General features: G+C 41.1%; 1 protein-coding gene across 6 annotated transcripts in view; it reads left to right on the forward strand.

Moving 5' to 3' along the window:
- ARHGAP32 (Rho GTPase activating protein 32) overlaps window positions 1–27066 on the forward strand; it is a 259692-nt gene that overhangs the window by 179173 nt on the left and 53453 nt on the right. For 4 of the 6 annotated variants that reach the window (XM_069788197.1, XM_069788195.1, XM_069788196.1 and 1 more), the window contains 5 exons: window positions 934–1056; window positions 3262–3339; window positions 12265–12346; window positions 18649–18699; window positions 21411–21485. In XM_069788197.1, coding sequence (XP_069644298.1) covers window positions 934–1056; window positions 3262–3339; window positions 12265–12346; window positions 18649–18699; window positions 21411–21485 — 409 coding nt within the window. The remainder of the gene's footprint in view (window positions 1–933; window positions 1057–3261; window positions 3340–12264; window positions 12347–18648; window positions 18700–21410; window positions 21486–27066) is intronic. The other 2 variants (XM_069788198.1, XM_069788200.1) reach the window with 1 other exon arrangement.

Raw genomic sequence — 27066 nt, forward strand, 5'->3', positions numbered from 1 at the left:
CCTGTCTGTGTCAGCGGTGCTGTTGCTGATTAGTCTGGGTAGAGATACGTGTGTCTTTCCATTGCCTGATGATATTGCTGCACACCAGGAATAGAAACTACTATTATTAGACTGTTCATTTTTAAATGGTTGTGATAAGGATTGAGTGCGTTTTCCTGCAATTTTCCCCGCTGATATCCTCCTCACCCTGAAATGCTTTGGGATGAGAAAAATCTTGGAAACCTTCTCAGCACGAAGGGAGGAAGGAAGTTACAGAGAAAAATGAAACTGTAGAATTGACAGCAACACAGTGGACCTAGAGATTACAGCAAACCTATTGCACATGCAATACAGAAGAACCTTTCCAATTGACTGAGACTCTACAAAATTTTACGCGAGCACAAAAATCTAGGAATTTTGAAAGTAGGCTGATGATTGCAGCAAGGGGTGGGAGCCATGTTTTCTTAAAAAAAAGAAATAAAAGGGCGGGAGAAAATTGAAAGTGACACTAGTTTTTGGTTTGACAGCATTTCCTCCTTACCTCAGTGCCTCTTCTTGAGCATTAATTCCATCTTGTAGGGAATTTTTGTAGTCGCTTTTGTATTGCCATTTTAAGTACTTCAGGAAAACAATACGATTTGGTGTTAAAGGGAGGTGTAAACATTCGCCGTCACGTTACTGTTTGTGCGCAAAGATGCACAAATACAGCATTTTTCCTCATTAGTTGGATGGGGACTTACGGCCTTCTGAAATACTCTTTAAGAATTGTTCTTGCGCTTCCTTTCTGTGTGTGCTGTGCCCTCCACTGTCTCTCCGTGCTGCTCTCCTCGGGGGGCCCCCAAGCTGTGCTGTCTCTGTGAATCAGCTTGAGGTCTCTGCCATGTATGAGCACCAATAAAATGCCTCCTCACTTGTCCTCAGCTGCCTCACAGTCTCCTGTGCTCTTTATTTCAGATTGATAACAAGGGGAATCACCTGCTGGTCCATGAGGAATCATCCATTAACGTTCCTGCTATTGCTGCTGCCCACGTTATTAAGAGATATATTGCTCAAGCAGCAGACGAACTGTCCTTTGAGGTAAATAATTAAAGGAGCTTACATTCCTTGTTGTCATATGCAGAAGAGTGTAACATGTGTGACTCTGTGTGTGTGTGCGCGCATCAGGAATATATTCAGACACTTTCAGAATATTTTGTGAGGTGAAGCTTAGAAGATTCAGTTAAATATTCAATTTGCAATGGGTTGGATACAGGGAGGAGTTCAGTCATCTTTAAAATATAGCTTTAGTTGGCATTAGTATCTTCTGATTAAACAGATACTGCCAAGTACTCCAGCCTGGTCTCTGAGCAGCAGCAGACCCTGCATAGTTCATACTGTAGAGTGTATCAAAGTATGTTGTATCTGTTCAGGAAGACTGTCCACATATGCGTGTATGTGGACACATGCCAATTTAATTATTCATTGGCCAGTTTACACAACCTGTGTTCCTGTTAGCAAGTCTGTGTCTAAAACCATTTTTAAGAGCTTCTGCTCCCATGAAAAGTAAAGAACCAGGCTGTCAAAGAGTTTGGCTCTTAAAGGGCAGGTGACAATCTAAAACTGTTCTGAAAATTTTACGTGATGCAGAGTAGGAGCTGCTGTGGAGCAAAGATCGGGAAGATCAGACACTGGAAGTCTTTGGGTATCTGGTTCTTGTCTATTCTACCCAGAGAGCGGCATTTTATGCTCTGATTGTTTATGTGCAGCGGTACTATCAATGGAATATTCACAGCGTTCTACAAAAAAATGTAAAGGAAAACAGTTAGTGCCCGAAGGATTTTTTGTGATCACATTTTTAGCATGCAGCGCAGGATGTAAAAATAATAGTGATAGTCTAGTGCTGCCAGGGCTTTGTTCATATTCAAAATCGAGGCAATTATTAGTGTACACCAAAGAACCGCAATAATCAGAAAGACATGTGGGTATGTCATCGTCCAAGTTAAAATGCGTGCAGTACGGGATACAAGCTGTTTGTCAGTGTCTCAGTATCAATAAAAGCACTAAGATGCCACTCCCTGCTTGTAAATCTTACAGCTCTGCGCCAGCCGGCTAACTTGGCCTTGCAACTGTCAGGCAGTCCAACAAGTTGTTACGAGGCGTAGTATACGAGCAGGGAAACCAAGGCACTTGTGGCTTTCCAAGTTAATGCAGTGAGAAACCTTGGCAGAACAGAAGTAGAATATGATCAGTTGTTCTACAATGCTGCGCTCTGTTCCCTGACCCAAACTATCTCTTTATGTTTAGGCTATTGTTAATTTCTTATAGGCAATTGCAAAAGCAGCTGACTGGCATTTGCTCCCCAATACTGAAGAAAATACCTGGCTTCTCTGCTCATTGCGGTGACAGCAGTTTCCTTAATGGAAATCTGCTTTGCTCTTGATTTGCTGTTCCCTTGAGGAAATCACTTCACTTCCCTGTGTCTCAGTTATCCCTATCTGAAAAATGGGGTTGTGTTATCTTCTTTGTAAAGCACTTTGAGGTCCATCAATGTAAAACATCTGGTCATTACTGTTAACAATTTTTGCTATGCTTAGCTGCAGTATTTATTTAGGTTCTGCCCCTTCTGCTCTGGCCTATCTCATTTTCTATTATAGAGGCCACACAGATCTTAATTAGCAAGCCAGATTTAGTATTGATTATACTGATTTCCTTTTGAACTATTGCAGTATTACATTTTTTATGGAAATGAGCAAAGCTTCAGAAAACCTCTTTGGTCTCTTTGGTCATTTTCCTTCCTGTTGCTGTAACACCACACCACCTTTCATCTGTTCATTTTTTAATTAAGAAAGGCATCTCTTGGTCAGTTTGTGAGCTACAAAGGGAGCTCTTAACTTTTTGCTGTGAAAGGAAACAAGACGACATATGTCAATGCCTACGTACACGTATATAGGGCATGTAGTAAAAATTAGCTCAGCTACTTGAGAAGATTTTCCAAAGTGTTTTACATCATCACTGCTTACTTATGCCTGCAGTTTAATCAGAACACTTCTGTACCCTTTGGCAGAGAGCCTGCTGCTTTTGAGAATTGTTTCCTTATAAACAGCTGTATCCTGTATGTTGTATAATGCTGTAACTCTTCTACCTCACAGTTTGCTTTTACACAGGCAGATGTCTCAAGATTGGCACTGGTGCAGTTGCTCACAAGTTCTGGTTTTTTGCAGTATTGACAAACGCAGTTATTTGACTTGCGCTTTCCTCCTAGGCACATTGCAAGCCGTGACTGATGTTGCCGATCTTTTGCAGGTGGGAGACATAGTGTCTGTTATTGATATGCCACCAAAGGAGCTGACCACATGGTGGAGAGGCAAACATGGATTTCAGGTAGGCACAAGCATCAGACATGACAGTGCAACTTAAATAAAGGCAGGAAACTCGGCAGTGTGTTTATCGAACTGCTGTGCCTGCACAGGATTACTCATGGATACGCGCAGAGTATCCCTGCGTTGGTGTAAGAGGACTCCCCCTTTCTCTCTGGACTTGGGCTACAGCAGACATGTGGTCTTCATAGGAGGTTATCTCCCTGCCTAACTCTGCGAGTTAGGGATAGCCATGACCTTTTGATCGACAGCTGGCCTGATGTTAATGGAAGCTTATGTTGCACCCCCTTCAAGGCAGCTGACACTGTTATTCAAATTATCATCCCATTCCTTCCACTATCTGAAACTAGATCAGGCAGAACATGGAGGATTCAGAGAAAGCCAGTTGATAAGACACTGCCACTGACTTGGACAAGCCACCCAACTAACCTCTGCTTTCATGCCTGCATTTATTGTGTCGTGTTACTATTACTGGTCTCTGTAAATGTTATAGCAGAGAGAGTTAGACTGAATTTTCAAAAGATCCTAAACATACATGGGAATTAGGTACCAAAACTTTTGCGTTGAAATGGCACTTCTCTTCCAAAAGAGTTTTTATTAGCTAGCTTGGATTTTCTCATTAGGAAATTGAAGGGGGGAGGAAGTCTCTATTTACAAAACAAACCCCAAAAGCTACTGGAGGTTGGGGTAACTGACTTTCTACCTCCTCACACTGTAGTGTCTCACATTTCAGTTCCTTTCTAGTAGGAGGGATTTTCATACTGCAGTTGCTGTCTGTGAGTAGGTGGAATTATGAGTTTGCTCTGGAGAGGGTCAGAATTGACCAGACATATGTATATTTTGGCCCGAAAGTCTTCTCAAAGTTCCCTGACAGACCTTCCTGTGCCAGATCCAGATTGTGGTTCTGCTGTCATTAATACCAGGGTTGTGTGCAATTGGATCTGCAAACGCTACAAATCCCATCTGAATGGAGTGTTAGTTACACGATTACATTTCTGTCTGATTAGCCAGAGCATGTGAGATACAGCTTTTGTTGGCTTTATATCAGATGTGGGAATTCAGATAGTATCTCATTTGTAAAATCAGAGCAGCGTGGACATTTGATACCTGCTCCGAAATCAAATTTGTTTCTAGAGTTAACACATCGATATTTCTTGAACAAACTTGACTGTTGTTCTTCTAGTTTTGAACTGTGTTATGTCTTTGCAGGACTTTTGTTCTGATCGTAGAAGCCCTAACGCTGTATTTGCTGTACTATCAAAAATTAATGAAATGCTTTGGTACTGCTTGGCGTGATCAGACTATACCGCATTTAACTTCCAAGTGAATCAATAAAACAAAACTACTTTGTGATCGGTGCATGAGTGCAGACACTTTGCACAAAGCTGATCGATTACAAGTGTGTGGTATCCCCACGCAGGACGTAGATTCCATTATTCCGTGCAAGCTCCCTGCTTGCCATCGGGCTGGCTGAAATGGTGACCAGATATGAAGAGCGTCACTGGTGATTAAAGACCCAAGAAGCAAGGGAGCTCTTCTGCAGTTTGTCACTGCCTTCTGTCTCAGATCAGAGCAACCCTATTGTGATCTCCCAGCATAAAGATATGTTGATGAGCAAACCGCTTGAAAAGGGGTTTGTCTGTATCCGTGCACAGTCAGTCTACTGACACAACAGATCTGAACAGCTGCAGGCATAGAGCACCATATTTTTGCTTAACAGAAAATTAGGGGTGGAATAATCTTGCGTCTTAAATGGTAAGCAAGAGTCTTTCACAATGTGAATCAGATCATGGCTACTGAACCACACTATTGGAAATGTGGCAGCCATAATATATGTTTCAGTAGCTCTCGGGATGCGTTTGCACAAATGCAGAAAATGAAGTTAGCGTGTTTTACGAAGTTACTGCCTTTCAGCTGAGATGGGGTAACAGGCCATCTGTATGCTTTCTGCTCCTGCTGACTGCAGAGTAAAGCTAGTTAGTTCAGAGGTGGTTTTCAACAGCTGTACCTCAGTTGACAGGCAGTAATTTCATAAGCTATGCTAACTCAGTTATTACTGCGTAAACATATCTCTTCACACAACCATGGATCTGATTTGCAGAGAGGTGCATTTTTCCTGTGAATTGACAGTTTTTGTCATTTCTTTGAAATGTACTTATCAGAGCTTTTCATTTCCACGAGACACCATCAGCTACCAAGAGATGCAAACTCTAGCGTTGTACAAAGAGGGAGAGGGGTTTTTAACCCGTGTTTCAAGTTTAAGGCCCATAAGCTCTGAGTGTACAGAAAAAGTACATTTCCCGATGTAATGGAGTTTTTTGACCATACTAACTGCTGCAGTGAGAAGAGAATTCAGAGAAAGGAAATTTATCTCTGGTGTTGATACACAGGACCTAGAGATGTGTTACAGTTCAGTACGCAAGTGGACTTGATGAATACTTTAAAAGAGTGTATAGGTGAAGAATGTTGTTATAGTAACATGTATAAGGACTGATGAAGCTGTGCAGCCTTTAAAGAGTTTAAGCGTTGTTATAGGCAAACGATTCTGTTCCCGTTTAGGAACAACAGCCATTGTAAATGTGATAGCAATCTGTTGATCCAGTCATTTTAATTAATGAAATAGATCAACAAAGACTGTCTTGCCAGATAGTTGTGATTCTGAGAGCAGATAAAAGGAGGAGGTCCAAAGACCAAATGTTTGGACAGTTTGTTCATGTTACTTCTCAGGTTTTTGCTTTGTGCTAGGAAAGGAGCAAGGTTTTATCAAATGGAGCACACCTTACATTGTAAATCATGTCTTGATAGGAGGAGAGCAAGGTTTCGCCAAACGTGGGGAAAAAAATTACTTCTTGACCTAAAAGAACTTACCTGGTTTTGTGCATTTAAACCAGCTGTGACTCGTGTATGGCTGGGCAGAATTGAATTCATTCCTGCATGTCCCCCCATCTATTAGAATAAATAAAGGGTTTCTCTGTGTTGTACAAATGAACAAGAGGCAGGTCTACAGATGTCAACAGAAAAGCAAATCTGATAGGTTGCAAGCATGTTCAATTTGAACTGCAGCTTTGATTCAGCATGAAGTCAATTTATTCTTTGCCAGCCAGAGTTACCCTTCAGGAATGAATCTCCATTTTTGTTGTCCTTCAGATTTCCGTGTTACAGTTGCGAGTGCCTTTCTCCCGACACCTGATCTAACAACTGCATTGCAAGACACTTAATCCTATGCGGAACAAAACAACCCACTAGGCTTCTTATCATTTTCTCTGGTTAAAGTAAAATGATTTTTAAGACATTTTTCCTCAAGCCTTTTTCTTTTCAAATGCCCTTAGTGAGTCACTGCTTTGATTGAAAGATTGGTACCTAAATTACAGCCACCTCCACATAAACAGCCTTCCAGCCCTCTTTGTTCTCCTCTTCTTTTTCTTCATGCCTTGTCTTTTCAATCAGTAACTCTGTTTCAGACAGCTGAATCATTAGACACGGGCCCTTTTTTGATGCACAACTGCCTTTTGATGTTCTGAATAATTCTGTCTTTTGGGTGTAGTTCCATTAGTTGCACTGCTGCACAACAGCAAGCTGCACAGCTGCTACAGGTGACACAGAACAGTGCACAGGAGTGTGTGTAGCAGGAGGTGGACTGGACTTTAATCAGTCTGTGCTTACGTGAGCTTGAGCTGGTTGTGAAACTGCAGGCCCTTGCTTTCAAACCACGCTCCGTCCTGAACCTGAACACGGGCTTTAAGACTGAATGGATTTCCCAAACAGGGACGTGTTCTGTCTTGTATTGGTCAGGTTGAGAGCATTTTTTTTTTCTTGTGCATCATTTTCTAATAAGTAGCATGTATGTGATGTGAACATAGGGTACCTATTAGTAAAAACAGCCTGGGAAGGCAGAGCACGTTTTTGCGGCTACTGTGGCACTTTGGAAACACCAGGTCTTAATTGAGAAGCCAAAGTTTGATTTCTGGTTCACGTGCATTGATTTGGGAACTCGGTGCAAGAGGCAGCCGTCTGGCTGGCGAATGATATCACCTGCAAAACAGACGATGTGCAAGAGCCCAGTGGACGCGTCACCAGTGGCGTCATTTCTCAGCCAGATGGCCACTTCCATTTGTAGAACAGTGCCAACTGCAGTAACAGATTGGGCAAAACGATGTCCGAAATGACTTGCCACGAGTTTCCTACTCTGCACACATCCACTCTGCCCTTCTTCTGTAGGCACGTAGCAAAAATTTGCACGGGCACAGGCACTCGTACACGTGCGCTGGCATTTCCCTTGCCGTCCCCAGCCAGCGAGCACCGTAGGGGTGAATGCGTTTCTGGAGTTGAGCGGCAGAGATTTCTCGCACCTCGCTGTAGGAGCGTGTGACCTTTGGTAGTAATGTTCAGCATTCAGCCGCTCCGGCAGGTGGGAATGTTAAAGGGAGAGCCTTTGACCAGCCTCACCTAGTTTCCCAAAGTACAGCTGGCATACCAGTCAGGAATGGATAATTAACGTATATCATCCCACACAGACATCTTTTTTTTTTTTTTTTGTGAATAAAAGAAATTAGAAGAGTTTTGTGGCCAAGATGTTCAGCGCTCTTTTACAAGGGCTCAGGATAAGAGGACTAACAATCCTGTTCCTCCTGTACCTGGTGCCTCTCTGAAATGGGTGAGTACCTTCTTAACGGGAACTGCACTGGTGTGCCAGCTGTACTTTGGGAAGCTAGGGTGAGGGTGCCCTGCTCTCTGCCCTAGCCACTACTATGTAGTTATTTGGCAAACAGCGTAGTGAAAATTCTGCTCATGAAAGCCAAACAAGCAATAAAAAGTTGATGTTAGGTTTTGCTAGCCTATTGTGATTTAAAACTAAAAGAGAAAAACGTTTGAATGAAATTTAACCCTGTGTCAAAACAAAAAAACAAATCAAAATGTCTTAGTGTTTCATTTGCCATTTATGCTGCTGCTGCTTTCTCATTTGTTTGAATTTCTCCTCGTACACTGAAAATTATTAGTTACTTTGACTTTTCCACTTAAAGCCTCATGTATCTTCCAGTTTTAGCAGATGCTGGCATAAAAATGAAAAAAAAAATATAGTAGCTGTTGCAGAAATGTTTGCATACAATGGTAGCCTGTGCTTTCTTCCTTTGGTTAAGGTGTGTAGTGATTTTTTTAACCTTTAGATGACCTTGTATTTATCTAAATATATACTACCCTTGCTATTAATTTTCGTACGTTGCCAAATCCCTTAATCCTGGCTCAAGCTCTAATAGTGCCTTGCTACATCTGTTGAGATTAACTCTTGGACTAAACTCATTTATTTATACAAAATCATGGAAAACTTTCCATGGGAGGAAAAGCAGCATCTTTTAAGTGGGTGGGAATGAGGCACAAGTTACAGGTTATGACCCTGAAGATGATCTCTTGGGGATCTTGCAAGAAAAGTTAGAATAAATATGTCAGAAAATGTAAGCCTTCAGAACTGTTACCAGTAAGTTAGCATCAGAGAGCTTGTCAACACTAGCACAAGTAAAAATTCTCTTTCCCTAAAAAAATCTATTATAATTATTGTTGTGAACTTGGCAAAAATAATACATTGAGAACAGGTATAGTATTTTACTTGTGAAAGGTTGCGAGGTACCTAGAAGCAGTGACTTAGCCATCTTGGGTCTTCTTTCATTTTTAAATTCATGTTTAGTATTGTATATTGCATCTAGAAACAGGAGAAACATTATGTTAACAATCAAAGGCAAACGAGCTTTTGATTACAGTCTGGGAGTTTGAGTTGCATTTAGATCCACCATTTTTCATTATGATTACTGGAAGGTTGGTGTCCAAGTACTTAGGTTTCTTTACACATCTTGGGCATAGCCGTTGTGGGCAATTAAAAAAAGTACTCGGAGCATTGAGAATGAAAGAAACTATCACTTCAGCTGTGGAGTCTCCCAAGTGTGTCGTTTGTGTGATGGGGCTGAAACTTTCACTGGATGCATACATTTTTCCTCACTTAAAAATTGTCTCTTGCGCAAGAAATGTCCAAGAGAGATTCTTAGCTATAGTAGAGTATTTAAAAACCATGCAATCTATTTTGTTTAAATGCCGGTACTTTTTGTGTACGTACCAGTCAGCCTGTTCCTCAACATCTCCTAGCACAGCAGCATCACTGAGCTAAGAGCTGCCTGACGAAGGGCCCCTGTACGCGATGCTAGTATTCATGCAGGTTTCCTCGCGCTAATTGGCATATTTTTATCTATAAACTGCACAAAAATCACCGCTACGTTATGTAACGCTGGGATATCATCTCCTCGCAAAATTGGCACACCCAGCAGAGTGAGTGGTTGGGTGAAGCCATACATTATCTTGGTTTTTGGATGGGTTCTTCAGTTCTGTGAGTCACTGAGAAGTGTAATGCACAGGCCAGGCTCAATTACAGGGAACCATAGATCAGAGAAGCAAGGTCTACTGATCCGTAGTGCTGCTGTTACAAGTTCTGTTCCTGTGCTGTCATAGTCTTAACAAAAAGCATATTCCAAGTCTTTAACATTAAGTAGGATGGATTACAGTTTGTCCTTTTACTTGGACAAAACGTTGCCTTGCTGGATTTTGAGGGTGTGGGAAAGTGAAGTTATCTGGAATTACTACTGACTGTGGCTTCCCTTCGGGAATTTGGAATAGTTTCAAAGTCTGGAGTGTTTACCTGGACACACCGTGCGTGACACTGCTACTAAATTGCTTGGAGGTTTATGGGTGGAAATCAACGTGGAGTAGGAAGGCGCTTTTTTTTTTTTGCCTTTTTTTTTTCCCCTTGGAGACAAAAGGGAATTGTGCAAGATGAATAAATAGAGCAGGGACTGTTTGCCAGACTCGCAGTGCTGACGGCCTTGCGGCTCCAATGAATTTCATAGATGTGCTAACATGACTGGCAGCGGTCCTGGCCCAGTTTTTCTGTTTAGATGAGCTTGGGGCCCATCCACTGGCCCTTTGCCACGCATTGTTGCAGCACTTGACCAAACCGTGGCTGCGTGAAGCGACTTGATGCTTTCAGCTGTCCAAATCACATGCCTGCCATGGGACAGGATATCCTGCTCAGACGGGGCGTCTCGGGAGGGTGCTGGTGCTTGAATTACATGTCACAATACAGAACCTGTGTTGGGCGAGGAGGTAGGGTACGAGAGAGAAAAAGGTCTGGCAATACGGACGAAGGATAAAAGTTGCCGAAGGCTCTGGTCTGGCTTGACTTTCACCAGGGATGAGAGTACGAAGGAAGACACTGTGAAGCGGAGAGAAGGTTGGGATGCTGAGAAGTGTAAAACTCCTATCTGGTCACATCTTAGCCTGAATCCTTAAACGGTGAAAGGGAAAGAATTTCACTTCTCCCCAGATACAGAGACCTTTGGGTGGCATGTGAATTTCTGCAGGCACATCCTATTCCACCAAAACATTTAGATCTCCCCGTGCTCTAGTCTTTAACCCTTAGTCTGGTTTAGACAGCCTCTCCAGCATTTCTGAGTTAGGGGATGCAGGGGGAAAATGCTGTGTTAAAGGTCAGTGCGGGAACGCTGCAAATTAGCATTTGAAAGTAAGCAGTCACAGGACCTTGCTGTGACTTGGGCACTCGGAGATGTCTTCATCGTCAGCGATGCTGGCAGCAGAGAAGCAGCTCCATTCAGTGGCTGTCAAAATTTTTTGCATAGCACTGCTATGTGGTAGTCCAGGGTGGGTCATTGCTTTTGAAGCATCTTCAAATATTTGCTGAGGAGAGTCTTGCCTCTGGGCTTTTGTTTCTGGAATATTCTTTCTGTTTCAGCTTGATTAGCAGATACACAGATAAACCGTAACGGTTAAACGGCTTGTGCAGTGTGTTTGTCGGCTATTCTCTCAAATCAGTTTTCAACAACAGATATGTGGCACTATTCTCCCTCATCCTTTGCTGACAGGGAAACTGAGGCACGACGGTTGCACTGGCTTGTCCATGTTCAGAAGCAGATACAAGAGTACACCCGCGGAGTTCTGGCTCTTTTTAGGGATTTTTTTGCTACATCATGCTGTTTCTTCTAAAATGACTTGTGTTTATTTCTAGTCAAATTACTGGGTTCTCACACATGTAGAACTCATTTTACTCTATGTATATTTTATTAAACCTGTACTCAGTTCTAAGACTGAATTGAATTAAATTTAACTAAAACCACATTGAACTTTTTTAGCAAGATCTTTAAACACACTTAATTTGAATGCTTCAGGAGTATCACTTATTACCCACGCTCATCAGATCAAGTGCATGCAGTAAAGCTAGGACACAGTAGAGAGCTTTGTGCCTTCAGAACATCTTCTCCTAACTTATCACTAGAGAACATGTGTTTTTTCTGTAACGGGACTATACAGACATGCAAATATATTGACCCATATTTGATTTCAGTTTTCTGAAGGAATAAAATGTTAAAGTGCTTGTGAATGTAGTATTTTGACAGTGAAAAAAGGTCAAGTGTTGGTGAGATTTGAGTACAGATAACTGGGATGCTAGGAGCTGAAATATCTTGCTCTCTTCATTAAATTTCATGTTACATACATGCAGCCAGGTGCAGGAAACCCAGCTAAAGTCTTTCTGTCTCTCTCTCTCTCTCCCCCTCTCTCTCAAGTTCCACTTGAGATTTAAGGGTGTGAAGCACACTTGCCCTCTCCCCTCTCTGTTGCAAGTTGAGTATCTCTGTCCTGTGTACCAAGCTTAGAAAACAGTATTTTACATAACTAATTATTTGGTTTGTAGAATTTTTGGCTGCATCGTTTTGAAAAATTATTTCTCTTATGCTGGTCATTTTATGTTGGGTAATGTTACGAAGCATTAAGCAAGCAGAGTTCTAGGAAAATGTTTAACAGTTGCTGGTTTAACAGTTCAGATCTTAAAAATACTACATTCAATATTCTGCCTCTCTTTTTGTTTTTACTACAGGTTGGATTTTTTCCTAGCGAGTGTGTTGAACTAATTAATGACAAAGTTCCTCAGTCCGTGACCAATTCCGTGCCAAAACCAGGTATGTATATTAAGTTTTATGATGCAGTGAAATAAAATGGACTTATCTTTTTGGTGTTCCATGTTTAGCGTCTCCTTTATACATACTGTGTTATACCCTGTGTGTTGATCATCCTTTACACATACCATGTTATCCTTTCTATGTGTTGATCATCCACACGTTACCTCTCTCTGAATAGTTGCCACTGTTGAATGTCTTTCGTCTGCGGTGTTCTGTAAGCTCATGGCAACGTCCATCTCCTGCGTGATTTGAAAGATTTTAAGCTTGTAAGAATTTTAAGATACCTTCGGCAATTTGTAACTAGTAATTCCATGCAACATCCCAGTTCTTGGTGTCCAGAGTGTTGTATGTTAGGTGTTTTTAATAGAGAGTGTACAGGTGACCCAAAAATGTTTATGCTAACTTAGATGGAATAGATTAGTGAGGTACTGGAAGCTTCTTTCTGTTTGAGAATTGATGGAGAAAGTCGGCTATAACAGAACTTGGAATTGTAATTGCTTCTGCTCTGGGTATATGACTCTAGCTACTTCCTACTGCCTTCTGGACAGTTTTGCATTGTATGAAATATAGGCAATTAATATCAAGCTTTGCTGAGGAAAGGAAAAATAAACAGAAAATGAGATCTTGGATCTGATTCTATTGTCATCCTGGTATACGCTGGAAGTGATTATAGTTAGATGTGCTGGCATAACTGAGATCTCTGCAGAATTTACTGGTGGTGAAGCTTTTGTTTAATTCTTCTGCCTTTTTAAAAAAAAATCTCTATATTCATATATATAAAGATATATCTGTGTATCTTTTGTATCAAGAGAAGCAGGTTGAAATTGCTGATCTTTCTTAAAACATTAGGCAGCCAGCAAGTTGAGTTGGAAAGCTGGTTAACCAGTGTTATTTTCATCTATTTTCTCTATTTTAATGATGTTCCTTATCTTATAAGATTGCTGACTTGATACTTTAAAACAAATAGATGTGATTCAAAAGTTTGACTTTTACTAAAGGAAACGCATTTTATCAGATCCTGTGTTACAGCTTGGAACTTTTGGTTCAGTGGTGAAGAGTCATGACCACCCTAAGCTATCAGTGCACTGCATTAATCTGCGTGCTTCAAAGAGCTGACAGTTTAGGGAAATAGTTTTCTCAGCCATTGGTATCTCCAGCCTTTGTTATTCCTGGGAACATGCAAATGTATTTGCTCGAATCAGCGTCACAGAGATCACTAGGAATTCAAAGCGCTGCAGCAGGTGGTCATTCCATAAATCCGGTCTCTGCCTTTTTGTGGTTTGAAGTTGATCTCCAAATACTTTGATCGGTCACTTCTCTATACTGTATCAGGGAAAGCATGTAGACAAGGGCAACTTTAAATCTGAATACAGGCTAGGCTGATAGATACAATCATAAGCAAGTGTTTATTATTAAATATGGCTCGGGCAGTTAAATGTCATGAGCTGCTAGTGAGTAGTTTCTTGCTACGCTTTAATGAGAGATAATGAAGCCACATAGATTAATAGATTCTATTTGGCTTTAACAACACACTAGGGGGTGAATTTCCTCTTTCAGTCCTGGGAAATGTTATTTATGAAGTTGATACCAAAAGCCCGAGTCCTATTAAAAGTAATAAGTTGAAGGATATTGCCAAGTCATGAGGCTGTCCCTGTTGACCTTCCCTGGTAGTTGTTCTAGGCGTACAATTAAAGGCAAAAGACTGCTCTAGAAGAACACTAATGAGCTTTCAGATGTAAGGACTGCTAGAACAAATGCTGCAGCTGTTTCGATAATCCATCCCTGCCCCTCCTTTGCACACAGACTTTATGATACCATTTCTTTGTAGCATTCTGCTTTCTGTTTTTTCCACCTTGGGAAGAAACAGTACTTGTATGGCGGAGGCAGAAGTCTGAAAGACTCTTCCTCGGTTGCTACAGAAGTTGTGACTTGGCAGGAGCTAGAAGGAGTCAGGGAGGAGGTTCCTATAGTTAAGGCATGTAGAATGTGATGTTGGAGAACTCGAGGAACCTATCTGCCTGGAGGAAAAAATGATGTGTGAAATACAGAGGGGGTGAGAAGATGAAGGGGGAGGAAGGAGTTTCAGTTTCCTAGGCTCGGTTACCACACAGCTGCACAAGCGGAATGCCTTGTCAGCACAGTCCAGGACGGTGGCACAGGGGCAGAAAGGAGTCACTGGAGCACCCCGAGTGGCTTAGGTAGCGCTGCTGCAAAACGTGAAATCGGAGCTTTCCAAGGGGATCCTCCAGAGCTTCGCTCGGAATCCCATTGCTGGGATAATGCAGAAGAGCTTGCGTTTTCCTCACTCATATTCCATGCCTTTAGTGTGTTCTAATCGATGCCTTAAACATCTAGGGTATTTCTCATACACTTAAATATCCGCATCAATTAATTTTCTCGCTTCACCTGTATTTGAAACATCAGATTGGCTTTTCCCAAGGAATAGAGACTTTTCTAAAAGGAACCACTTGGAGCTTTTGTCCTCACTCGACATTAGCGGGGTATTTCATCTAGAATTAACATGAAGTTTTAGATTTGGGCTTGATAAGACATGCTTATCAACATGCCAACTTTATTTTCTTTAATCAAAATACGATGTGTAGAGCATCTAGGACATTTTATATCTGCAGCATAAAGCTCTTTGCTATGAAGGAATTTACAAACATAGAACTCCTTGTGTTGTTTAATTGTCCATAGATTTGGATGGGTTAAGTAATCTAATGAAAAGCAGATGGAAAGCAGAGAACTTCCTGCCCTGCATTTTTATTATTATTTAGAATTAGAGGTTTTGATTCGCAGAAGTGATGGGGACAGCATTTTAACAGAACCATAAAATATTGCAATGCTTCGTAATGCAGTACAAATAATGACTGAGGTTCAAATGAAAATGAAACACAGGGAGAGGGAGAGGAGGGCTGGGTTTAACTGCAAACTCGGCTTTTACAAACAGTATTTTCTTTGACTGTGGAAGTACATGCTTAGACCAGTGATAATGCAGCCAGTGTCTGAGATAAATGAAAGAAAATGGACCTTGCAGGAAAACTGTCCATTTTTTTCAATTCTGAAAATTCAAAGTAATAAGAAAGAATACTGGTTTTCCCTTGAGTGGCCTCTGCAATATATTTGACAATGAAGTTTGGATTGTCAAAAGTATCATCTCCCAAAATACTGCTAGGGGTAGGTATGCTTGCAGAGATGTGTAGATAGATACGTCTGCATGCGTGCACGCACACACAAGCTATCACCTGAAAATTGAAGTCAGTTTCATTATTGCTTAACAAAATTGTTTCGTGTTTTCCTTTTTCAAACTTTGTACACATGAGAAAGTCATACAAGGAGAAGAAGGGGTGCTCAGGAAGTCTTGGAAGTTATCTGTTGAGTGCTGTTTTCCCTACAGTATTGGACTAAGCCTGTACCCCATTTTTTTTTCCATGTTCAGTGCTGTGAGGAAATGCTTTTTTTTCAGGTGGGATGCAGACTGATACCCTGACTGTTTCTATTTATGTAAAAAACACTGTAAAGATCCAGGAAGGTAGCGTGGGCTCACCAAATCCCAGTTTTCTTGAACACTTGCCTTTTTTCTAAGTTCCCCCTGTATTCTTACACAGATACAATACTCTAATGACAAATTCTTAGCCTAGATTATTACATTGAATTGATATCTAATATTTTGTAGCTAATACCATTTACTGACAATTTAGCTGAAATTCTGTACTACAATAAATGGAATCAGCTTGTATTTATAAAGATTTTTAAAGAGATACAGGATGAAAGGTTGCGTTGAATTTCAGATATTCGGAGAGCAGTGAATCTTTTAAATATTCATTGTGCTGCTTAGAAGAAAAAAAAGTGAATAGCTGTTTTGTTTTTTCCTTCTAAGTGAACATTTAGGAATTGCCTGTAGATTGTGGCTGTGTTTACTCTTCTCATTCACTTCTGTCCATCTCTGGTCTTTTCTGGGAACAGTGTGTATATGCGTGTATGTGTTCATGTTGTCCCCACTCACCATTTTGGCATAGTTCACAGTCCCAGGCAGCATGTCTCAGCTATCTGTTCCAGTCCGTTCTTTCTCATAATTCTGAATATTTGTAGTTTACCAATATTTAAAATCACATCTCACGCTTCACCTCATACGTGCAATTTGTTTAATGTCTTTTGCTAACAAGTAGCATCTTGCTGTGTACCAAAGCTTTACTGCACTGCGCCTCGGCATGATAATTTGTTTGAAGGTTTCTAAACATGGTTGCTGCTGGGCAGCATCTGGTTTCAGTGGGGAAACAAAGAATAAAGATGCAGTTTGCAGTGGGACAGTTAGAGCTTAAGTGAAGAAATGGGGGATAAGAAGGTAATGTATCCCTTTCTTTTTTCCAAAATAATGAGCATTTTTAAAACGTCATTCTCACCAGTTCCTCAGTCTCGCTAAGGACAAAAGATTGAATAACCCCAGCAGCTCTGCCCAACTATATGGAGGATTGTTCAAATTCCTGTCTCATCCATTCATTTAACTTAGATTGAACAGGTAGATATACTCTTACGATATGCAAGGAAGGACACATTAAAGGGTACTTGTTAGTATTAGAAGCTGTTGTAAATGAAGAAATTTTTTTTAAACATACGTAACAGATTAATCTGGGTCAAGACGTCAAATACAAATAATCCACTGAACTTCAGGAGGTTTGAAATTTGGGTCTGGATCAGGCAACAGACTCTGTTCTGACCTCCTGAAGACTCTGGTAGAGCATTGAATGAACTAATTTTAACTGCAAAAATGCAAACTGAGTTACATTCATTGTGTTAGAGCTATTGCAATCATAACAGACTCTTAGGAGGTCATGCCTGGTTTGAAACAGGCTAGCTGCTAATCCCTGGACAAAAAAGATTGTGTGTTTTAGTTGGGTTTTTTAACTAAAAATAAAAATCAGGAAGATTAAGGTGCAAATAGAACTTATATTCTGCAGATGCCTGGGTTGAACAGCCATTTGACACCGATGAGTGCATAATGTCTTAATTAGTGTTTTTATAAAGAAAATATGGAAAGATAAAATGTATGTAATTAGTACCAGTCTCCTTAATCTTATATAAACAAACCAGTTGTTGGGCGTTCAAGATGCAACTGTCTCATTAAAGCTAAATTAAATGAAAATTTTATTGAGACACGGCAGGTATCCATTTCCAGCATGGAAGCAGTCAGGGAATAAACATACTACCATGCTCAGGGCCACCAAATACAGTTCTTGATGCAGAAGACAGACAATTTGCTTATAGTATGGACAGACCCAAGGACCAATCCTTCAAGAAATCATGTTCTCTCAGCTCCTGTGGAGCTCAGGCAGAGCCATAAGTGGACAAAGATGTCAGGATGAAATGTCAACAGTGTGAGCGTAAAAACTGCTTCTTTAGGAGACTTGCACACATCTTTGAAATGTACAGCAGATATTTCTCCACGGCTTTGAAAGCCACCGTGATTCAGCCTGGTAGGCTGGGTGTTCAAACGGAGACTTCGGCAGGACAATGCCAACTTGCTTAAACCCCAGATTTGAGCTGGTCTGATCTGTGGGGAAGTTAATTCCTGGAGTTTGTGTTTTCTTTATTCCATCCCCCCAAAAAAAGCTAACACTTGGGGCTGAGGCAGCAAGAGCTAAGTCTCTGTCTTGTCTGCAATTAATAATTTTCAGGAAGAACACCTTTTGTCAATAGGAAAACATAGCTCTGAGACAATTTTGGTTTTCTTTTTGCATAGAGTGAAAAATAAGATAAAGCAGTTGTCTGCTTTAGCACCATTAGAAATGGAGGAAAGCTAAATGTGTAAGGAACTGAATTACGCACAATGTAAATTTACAAATCTGGGAGTTGTTTTCTTTTGTAAGTGGTTGGCATTGTCCATCTATATAAAGAAATGTTACATCTTCCAGCCCTGTTTCTGACTCAGCAAAGTACTTAAACATGGGCTTAACCATAAACACATGCTTAGCAGACACTGGAAGTAATGCAAACAAATCCTGTGCTTCGCTGTGTTGCTCAGCAGGCATGGGCCTTGTGCTAAAAGTTCAAACATGCAAAATGTTTGGATTTTTTTTGAGCCGGGATACACTGGGTGGGGAATTCTTGGATCCTAATGAATTTCCAAAGTGTTTAAGGAATAAAGCACCAAACAACTTGAAGGATTGGGTCTGCGGTCCTATTTTGCGCTGTGTATAGCCTAGCTGAGCTTTATATGAAATTAACCCGTTTTCAATGGATGCATGTTTTAACCAACTTTTTTTGTTTTTTTGTTTTTTCTTTTTTTAATTATACCTTCCCAGTCTCCCCTGCCCACGGAGCCCGTCCAGCGTCCTGGAGCTACTTCCCCCCTTGTACGTTTTCATTTATTCCTTTTTTCTTCTTTCACTCTTTCTCTCCCTGTCTCTCTCTCTGTCTCTCTCTCTCTTTTTTCTTTTTTTCCTCCTTCTGTACATGCGAGCCAATAGCACTGATGCTTTAAAGGATATTCAGGGAAATGAAAACAAACCTTTAGTCTAACGTGCCTTTTTAAAAGCTTTTTGGACATAAAACGGTGCAGCAGGGAAACAAACTGATTCTAACTCTTTTCTGTTGGAGATGGTAGAATCATTTTGAACCAATAAAACCATAACTGAAAGGAATTAAGTGCCAGGCAACCAAATACGAACGTCAGTTTGAAAGAAAGAGAAGTTAAAAATGGGTGACAGAGAGGAATGAAACACAGCTCTGAAAGTTTGTTGGAACTTAAAATCTCCAGAAGCAAAGATTCCTTTTTTTTTTCTTTTTTTTTTTTTCCTTAAGATCAGAAAATGCTGTTTGTGCTTAGCATCTCCCAATGCCCAAATTGAAACTGTCAGGTTATGCGGGAGTGGCTTACTTATCCGGAGAGTCCTGCTTCATGTTGCCATGGTCTTTTTTAGATCCTGCTAGTGCTGATGTAAACCTCATAGCAATAACCTAGCATCAGTAAAATTGGTGACTGTTTCCATAGTTTTAGCATTTTTTTACAGTAAAGGTCACATTTACACGTACCGACTGCTCCTAGGATGTTGTTTGGATTTCATAAATCGGTCTTAAAACTGGATAGGCAAATACTGTAGACAGATATCTATAAAACAAAATATATAATATGTGTGTGTGTGTGTATATACACACACACGTATATATGCTTTCCCCATGCACATACACACTTCCAGCCTGTTGGCATGGAGACTGTGCCCTGATACCCTTGCAATGTGGGAAACAGGCATGTGGTTCCTATTGATGATAGTTCCTCCAGGAGAGGAATGTTATTTGACAGCAAACTTCTTGTTTCTGGTGTGAAGACTCAACTTTCTGAGCACCTTCCTGAGCATGTGCCAACATTATCAAATACTCTACAGACAGAAAGGTAGAGAGGAAGGGGAGAACAGGGTTTTTATTTCAGATACGATCATGGAGAGTGCGTGTGGTGAGGCTTCTTCCACTGCACATATCCAAACCAACAACAAGACCCAGGGAATATTTAAACTGGGGTAAAGCTTTTAAGGATGAGGGCAAAATTTATTGCTATGACTGGCTATATCCACCGATAAATAAATAACCTGCCAAAAAGTTTGGGAGGAGTTGGAATAGTAAATGCTCGTAAGATCCAAGGAGTTTCCTTTGGACGTACAGGTACAGAGAAAAGATTTTTTTCTTATTTTTTCCTCTTTTATAGTCAAGTTCCTTGAATCCATGAGCCCTTCAAAGATGCCATTCCTGCTAAGGATCGGTAGCCGTTAACTTCAGATAATAAAGGCAGGGTTGGGCTTTTTGCCCTTTTTAACATGAAAACAAAGAATGGCCAGATTGCTGGTTACTTAATGCAACCTGGATGGTTGGAATTCAGAGTCACTCTCCTTCTTAAGCTGTTTGTGAGACGGAAGAGTTCAACACTAGATCAGCTATACTACTTCTGCTCAAAGGTATAAGGCTTATTAGTGGTTCTGCTTGTTTTTCATGTCAAATTAATTTCTTTTGACAGCCATGTCCCTTTGTGAGTCATGTCATTGCAACAGAGACTAGAAACTTGGCTATCGCTGCGCACAGAGCACCATCAGAGAGATCATGTGCCACCTCCCTCACATGCCTGAAAGCTCCTCTGTGGTCTGCACTGGTGGTTCTTGTTTATAATATTTCTGTGTACCAAAGGTCATGGTTGCACGTCTTCTAGTACTAGTAATTTAGGGCCTTGCTTTATGTATTTTTTTTAGTACGGAAGCTTTGAGGTCCTGTTCAGACTTTGCTGGTGTTAGGGGGAAGTTAGTTTCTGGGCTCATGAAGCAGTTTTTGGACACTGAAGTTCTTTTTTGGCCCTCAGGTTCCCCAGATAAAACGAGCTGAGATCTGGTAGGGAGGCAAGGGCTGAACTACGTTTTTGAAACTGGGACAGAGTGCCTTTGAAAATGAGCTCTAAATCTTTAGTCTCCCAACCATACCAAAGACCATTATTGTGCAAGTTGCAGCTATGTTTAAGATCACTGATTTTTTCCACTAGCATTTGCTAACCTAAATTGAGATCTATTTTATATAATTTTTTAAACTGTTTTTTACAGTGAAAACTCTCTTTACAGTGATATGTGCACCTAATATCTGCAGTTGCACTGGAATTGAGAGTTAGACTGCATACGTTGTGGTCACACCTGAGCCAGCTTTAAGCCCAGTAGTTCAGGTGCCAGTAGCATCCACCTTCATCTGCGGCAGCTCCCATTTTCTTGGGATTTGGGTGTTTTTTCAGCTCGTCTTTTTTGCTATTCATCCTGTGCGCTTGGCATATCACTTCACTTAAACTTCTTTTTGCACATAGACACTGCTAGTTAAGAATACTTCAGGTCTAGCACATGCCAGAGAAGCAACACCTTAGAATGCAGAACACTAAAATCTGGATTTCTGTAGCACTGTTTCTCTTAATTGCTGTCCTTACAAATCAAATTATTAGTCTCCTGCAGTTTGTTCCAGGAGATGTTTTAATTTAACTTTGTCCTTTCTCTTGCCTTCTGTCTGTCCCTCTGCCCTCTTCCCACCTGACCTTAATTATGTGCAGATTTGGAGATGGATAGTGTAAAGCCAGGTTCTGCATATGTTACAGAGGCTCTGAACCAGTCCCAGCTGAGCTCAGGTAGAGCCCGTTATGTACAATTAGTCTCTCGGTGTCCTAACCAAGTCTAACACTGTATGTGGTAGCAATAACTATTTACTAACACCCTAGGTTTGGTTACAGAAGCTAGATGTAGTTGAAATAGTTTATTATTAATTTTAGATTAATATCTGTTGGCTAGAAAAGCCAATGCCTGATTCTAAGAATCTGCCTTCTTATGGGAAGATTTTCTGCAAGTGATTTCATTCAAGTCAGTGAGTCCGAATCTTAAGAGTACTGCCTAACATAACGGCCTTGTACTGGGTATGCTCTGCAGTATCAGTGGCTACATGGCTATTAGTCTGTGTATCATAAATTAGCTTCTTTTATTTTCCCCCCACTGCTGAATTTCTAAATATAAAGTGTTCTTCTTTTCCCAGGCTTTCGATTTGTGCCTCAGAAAGATATATCCAAAGCGTGTGCCAAACCCTATTTGACCATGTTCTGGAGGAAAGAACTTGCTTGAATAAGAAAGAAAAGAAATGTGGTTAAATGCTAGAGTTTTATGGCAATGTAAATGACACTAATGTGTACCCGGTTGCACGGTGATAGCAGAAAACAACTGTGTTGTGTTGTCATTGGCATGACAACGTCGTTATAGCTTTTCAGAACTAGCATTAGGTAAAATTAAAGTGTTCCAGTGGAACTAAGGAACTGAGATATTTCTCTGGTACATTTTACGTACTTAAACAATTTGATCGTCAGTTATTGAGAGGTATTTGATAACAGAGTTTTCAATTTGTTTTGTTTTGTTTTGTTAAATCATATCTGGACTTTGGTTTTCCTGGATCTCCTAAGTGCTTTGAAAGAAAATGTAAGTGGAATTTTAGGAGAGATTCGATAGCAAACTGTGTAAGTTTTGTTTTCCTGCAGGCTAGATCAGGGCTTTACAGTAAGGCAGGCAACACGTTGTATTTCTTGCAAAGTGCCCAGACAATGTGTTGTCCTCTTATGTCCCTCTGTTTCATCTAGTCCCTTTGTATTGAGGTTGAAATGCATTTGCAGGGTAACCGTACCTTTCACAGAGATCATCCCAATCTATTCTTTGGGTAAAACAAATAGGTTAATGGATATTTGATATTGGAGCGGTGCTGATAAATACAGCCAGTCAGAGCTCACTTGGGTGCTGCTGTACACAGCGCTGGTATTGTGTTTCAGTTTATTAAGGAGGCTAATGTTTGTGCCATTCAGTGATTTTAAGTGCTTGGTAAGTGGCAGGCCACTTTTCTAATTGTATTTCAACTGATTGCAAATCTTCTTGTGGTTGCCTATGTGTAAAGCTCTGCCTCTGCTGAAATCCTTGTCTGTATTTCCATTGTTACCTTCTAAAGTCACCAAAGGCGGATTTATTTTTTTAACTAGGCTTTAAGGCTTTATTTTACTCCCGTAATAAGTGTTGGATGCTTGCTTTGAAAAATGAAAATTTTTTTAGCAGTATTATTTTGCTGGTAGTTTGCATCTTGGATACATTAGGAATGCCAGACTTAGTCTTCCATAATTATGTTGCATTGCTTGTTTTCAGTGCAGGGAAATTACCTGGTTTTAGGAGAAGGGGATTTATTGCGGCAACTGCCCAGGACTGCGCACAGCTATAAGACATGCTATTGCAGTGGTTAGTCTTTTTAGGTCTTTAAATTTGTGTACAGAATTGTGGTACAAACCAGGACTGCAGCAGCATTTTCCTGTTAGTTTTTTCTTTCCTTGGAGTCTTCCTTTCTCTTTGCTCTCCCTCCCTTGTTTCAAGTGATTCTTCCCCCTTCTTTTTTTCCTTCCCATTTTTTGGCAGAAATAGAAAGGGACGAGAACTGTGGGCTGATCTGTGGAAATGCTGCTATATACAGGATTCATCTGGTCTCCTATGAAAGTCGCACCATAAAATCTGTGATTCTGCCTGAAAAGTATGAGTTTGAGAGAACAGCTCCCTAGAGCCTGTGTGCTAGGAAGAGATATTGACAGAAACTCTAAATTACAGATTCTCTGTTCATTGGGCAAGTATGCATGTCCAAACTGGGACATGTAGTGGATTTACGTGGAGCGTAAAAAAAGTTCTCAAAGTTAAAAAGTGTCAAATATTTTTTTTCTGCACGCTGCAATGAACCTCTGGCTATGAGAACGTATTTTTGTATGTAACTTGCTTTTGAATTTAGCCTTCAGTGGCAAATCTGAAATACTTGTCCTGTCCACCTAAGTAAAATCTATAAATCTTGGCTAGCTCCTAAGTGAGAGACAAGCAAGAATTTTAAGTATTTCAAATAAGTTCCTAAGGATACGTAGCATTAGGAAGTCAATGTATTTTTTTATTCCTTCTTAATCCTTTAATCCTTTAACAGTGCAGATGTTTTCTGACAGTAGGAGTAAGAACCAAGCATGTATTTTGGCAGTGTTTTTTAAGCCCCCATGGTTGTGTTCCTTACCCACAGACTCTATGAGAGTTTTAGGTAATGTTCGTAGTTGATGCAGTATTTTGCAATCTGGAGTTTGAAGTAACGTTCGTAGTCGATGCAGTGTTTGCAATCTGACCAAATAGGTATTTTTGTAACCGTTCCTAGGTGCTGTGGAAACATGTCGTGATGGTTATGAGGTATTTGTGCGTAAATTGGTTGACATTTTCTTGAAGAGGCCTGGATTTGAAAGCATGGAGTTTTACCTGTAGAAGAGAAGGGATTTGGGTATTACTGCTGTCTCTGAAGGGTCCAGGGGAAGCAGGGTCAGAGGCAGAGGAAGCTTGGCAGGGCAGGAGACCCCATGGTTTGGGGGAAGACCAGGAGAGAGGTCTGGACTAAACCAGAAGGGCATCTGCAGGCTCTAGAGACCCAAGGTGAGGAGAAGGATACAGCTTGGTTTTGCCATTTCATTTATTGCTTTTTTTCTTTTTTAGCTAAAGTAAAAGGAGAGTTTTCTAATCTGTTGCAAGACCTGCTTGTCTTCTCCCTCCCAACCCCCAAGAAGGGGAGCCTTTGTAATTTCACAAACAAATGTCATGTGTGCAAAGCAAGTAGTTTACAGGGATAAGTTACTGCACATGAGCATCGCCTTGTGCCCTGTGTAATTATTCGCACAAGTGCAAGCTGAGCGAAAAAGGTGATTGCTCTGGTGACCTTTTGGCTTCTTTGTACAATATCAGTAACAGCGCAGGTGCAGGGCATCAGTGAATGAGGCCTCTGTCTCCAACCTCAGGCCAGATTTGCACTAATGTTTTTTCTGGCATTGCTGAGTCTGCTCTAAGTATGAAAAAGATCACGCCCAGAGCTGACGCAGCTTATCTGAAAAAAAAAACCAAAAAAACCCAAAACCAACAAAACCACCCTAAACACCCAGTCGGGGTGTAGGCACAGCTGTCCTGGCAGAAGAGCCCTTTTATCAGCGTAGGTCGTGTCAAGGGGAGCAGCAGAACTCTGCCAGTTGAGAAACACCTTCTCCCAGCATATCCTGCATCTCCACGGGGAGGCACCACTGGTGTAATTACAGCATTGGAAATCAGCCTGGCATCTCCTGAAGTCACAGGGAAATGCCTGAAACACAGGTAGGAGGAAGAGACAGATTAATTTCTGTATTCCCGGTGGTGCAATTTCTTCCTCGTGTGTGGTCACTTGCAGCCTCTGAGGCTTTCTGAAGAAGTTGAACCCGTAGGCACTAGCTTCAGGCTTCCCGCATTTTGACAGGTAATTTTGGGGCAAGTCTTGGCCATGTTTCCTGGGGAATTTTAATTGGAAAAGAAAACGAACAAGCGTGGCGTATGGATCTGTGCACAGTCTGTACGCATCAGTTCAGAAATAATTATGTAGATCTGTGTATTGTGTAGGTAAGAAAGAGATATATTAATGTTTCTGTTATGGAAAGATTCACAGCGTTTGGGGCTGGCATGCTTAACCTTTTTTTTGAGAGGCTGAATCCACTGAAATAGGATGACTACTTGTGAAATAAAGCGGTAAAACTTGGCTGAGTGCAGGGGTGTTGGAGGCACCGATGTGCTATTAATAAGGCCGGCTTTCTTTTCACATGTTCTGTGCTGCTTTCTCACTCTGCCTGCTCTCCACTTACTCAGGTTGGAGGGTTTTGTTATTTTTAAACGAGGTATTTTTTTCCTTTCTCACAAGCTCTGTCAAAATGGGACTTAACTCTAATAATAGCTGGCTTGAGCAAAACTCTGCAGTTATGCTAAGAGCTTTGAAATCATGGGAAAAGGTAGTTTGTTCTGCTCTGCTTTTCCTCTTCTTTTCTCCTGAATAATTCTGTAAATTAGTGTGGGAGCCAAGTTGTGGCTCAGAAATATTTTCAGGCAGCTTTAACCTTAGATGATAGCACATAGCTCTGATCTCTTCTTGCATTGGCATACGGATTTATCAAGGGTCATGCTGGTGCATATCTCAAATCTCCAATTAAAACCTGGTCCTGTTAAGTTCACAGAGGCTGAGCAGCTGCACCGTCACATCTCTGTACGCAAAGGAGCGATGCTTGGGCTCTGACTCCATCTGGCTATCACCAATGTCCTTAGGGATCGGTGTTCTTGCTACATCTGCACGAAGGTGGCTGTGTGAAACTATAAATTAATGTTAAAAGTGAGCGGAGCTGGAGAATATGTGCTGGCAGACCCGTAATGTTTGTTTGGCTTTCTCAGAAGGTCTTGCTTTGGGCACAGCTATGGTGTATCTTTGGGAGGATCCTTAAGTGAACACATAGAAAGGCACGTTGTCCGCTGCCTGGAGAAGATCTGTGGCGTGTTTCCATCAGAAGTCCTACACAAGCAGCCAAGGCAAGACTACTCCTCTGCCCCTCTCTGTCTCTCCATCTCTCTCTGTCCTCCCTCCTTTCTTCCCCAGTCCCTGGTAGTGAATTTAACTGCTGCAAACTGCAGATCATAATATTACTCTGGCCTTTAGGGCTTGCTTCGCTAGCTCATGAATCAGCCTGTGTCTGTGATTAATTCAGAAGACTTTGCTGAGCTGAAGTTTCATCTGCCGGATTTCATTTAAGAACTTGTGTCAGTGCCGTGCTCATTCTTCTTCAGCATTTAATCCTGTAACTGCAGTGGGAAGCTTGCATCGAATTCTTTGACTTGTTCTCATGGGAACTTGCTTTTGCTAAAGGAAAGGCAAGCAAAAGTCCTGTTACCTGCTTGGCTGTGTAATGCATCATTCCGAACTGTGTTTTTTACCTTTGTAAATGGAATATTTTTCTTGCAAACCTGGAAAGCCATGGCAGACCGTGGCTACGTCCACCAAAAGAGCGAGTCACCACGTGATTGTCAAGGTACTCTGTGACATGAGATACCTTTATGTCAAACCTGGTTTTTGTGAGCTCTGTGAATCAAATCAAATCAATTTGAGGTTATCCCATGGCAGTCTATTGCATGGTGTGCTGTTCTGTCAGGGGTTTTTTAATCTCCCAGTCTGCTCTCATGCATAGTCTTAGTTTCTCACCAAAACCCTCTTTTAAAAAAAAAAGGGGGGGGGGGCGTTATTTGGGGGGTTCTTTTTTGTGTGTTTTGAGAGTATTTGATTGCAGGATAAATCTCGCTGAGTAAGAAGCAGCATTGAAAAATACTGGCTGCCTAACGTCTAAT

The sequence above is a fragment of the Haliaeetus albicilla genome, chromosome 7 (genome assembly GCF_947461875.1).
Source record: "Haliaeetus albicilla chromosome 7, bHalAlb1.1, whole genome shotgun sequence".
NCBI classification, from domain to species: domain Eukaryota; kingdom Metazoa; phylum Chordata; class Aves; order Accipitriformes; family Accipitridae; genus Haliaeetus; species Haliaeetus albicilla.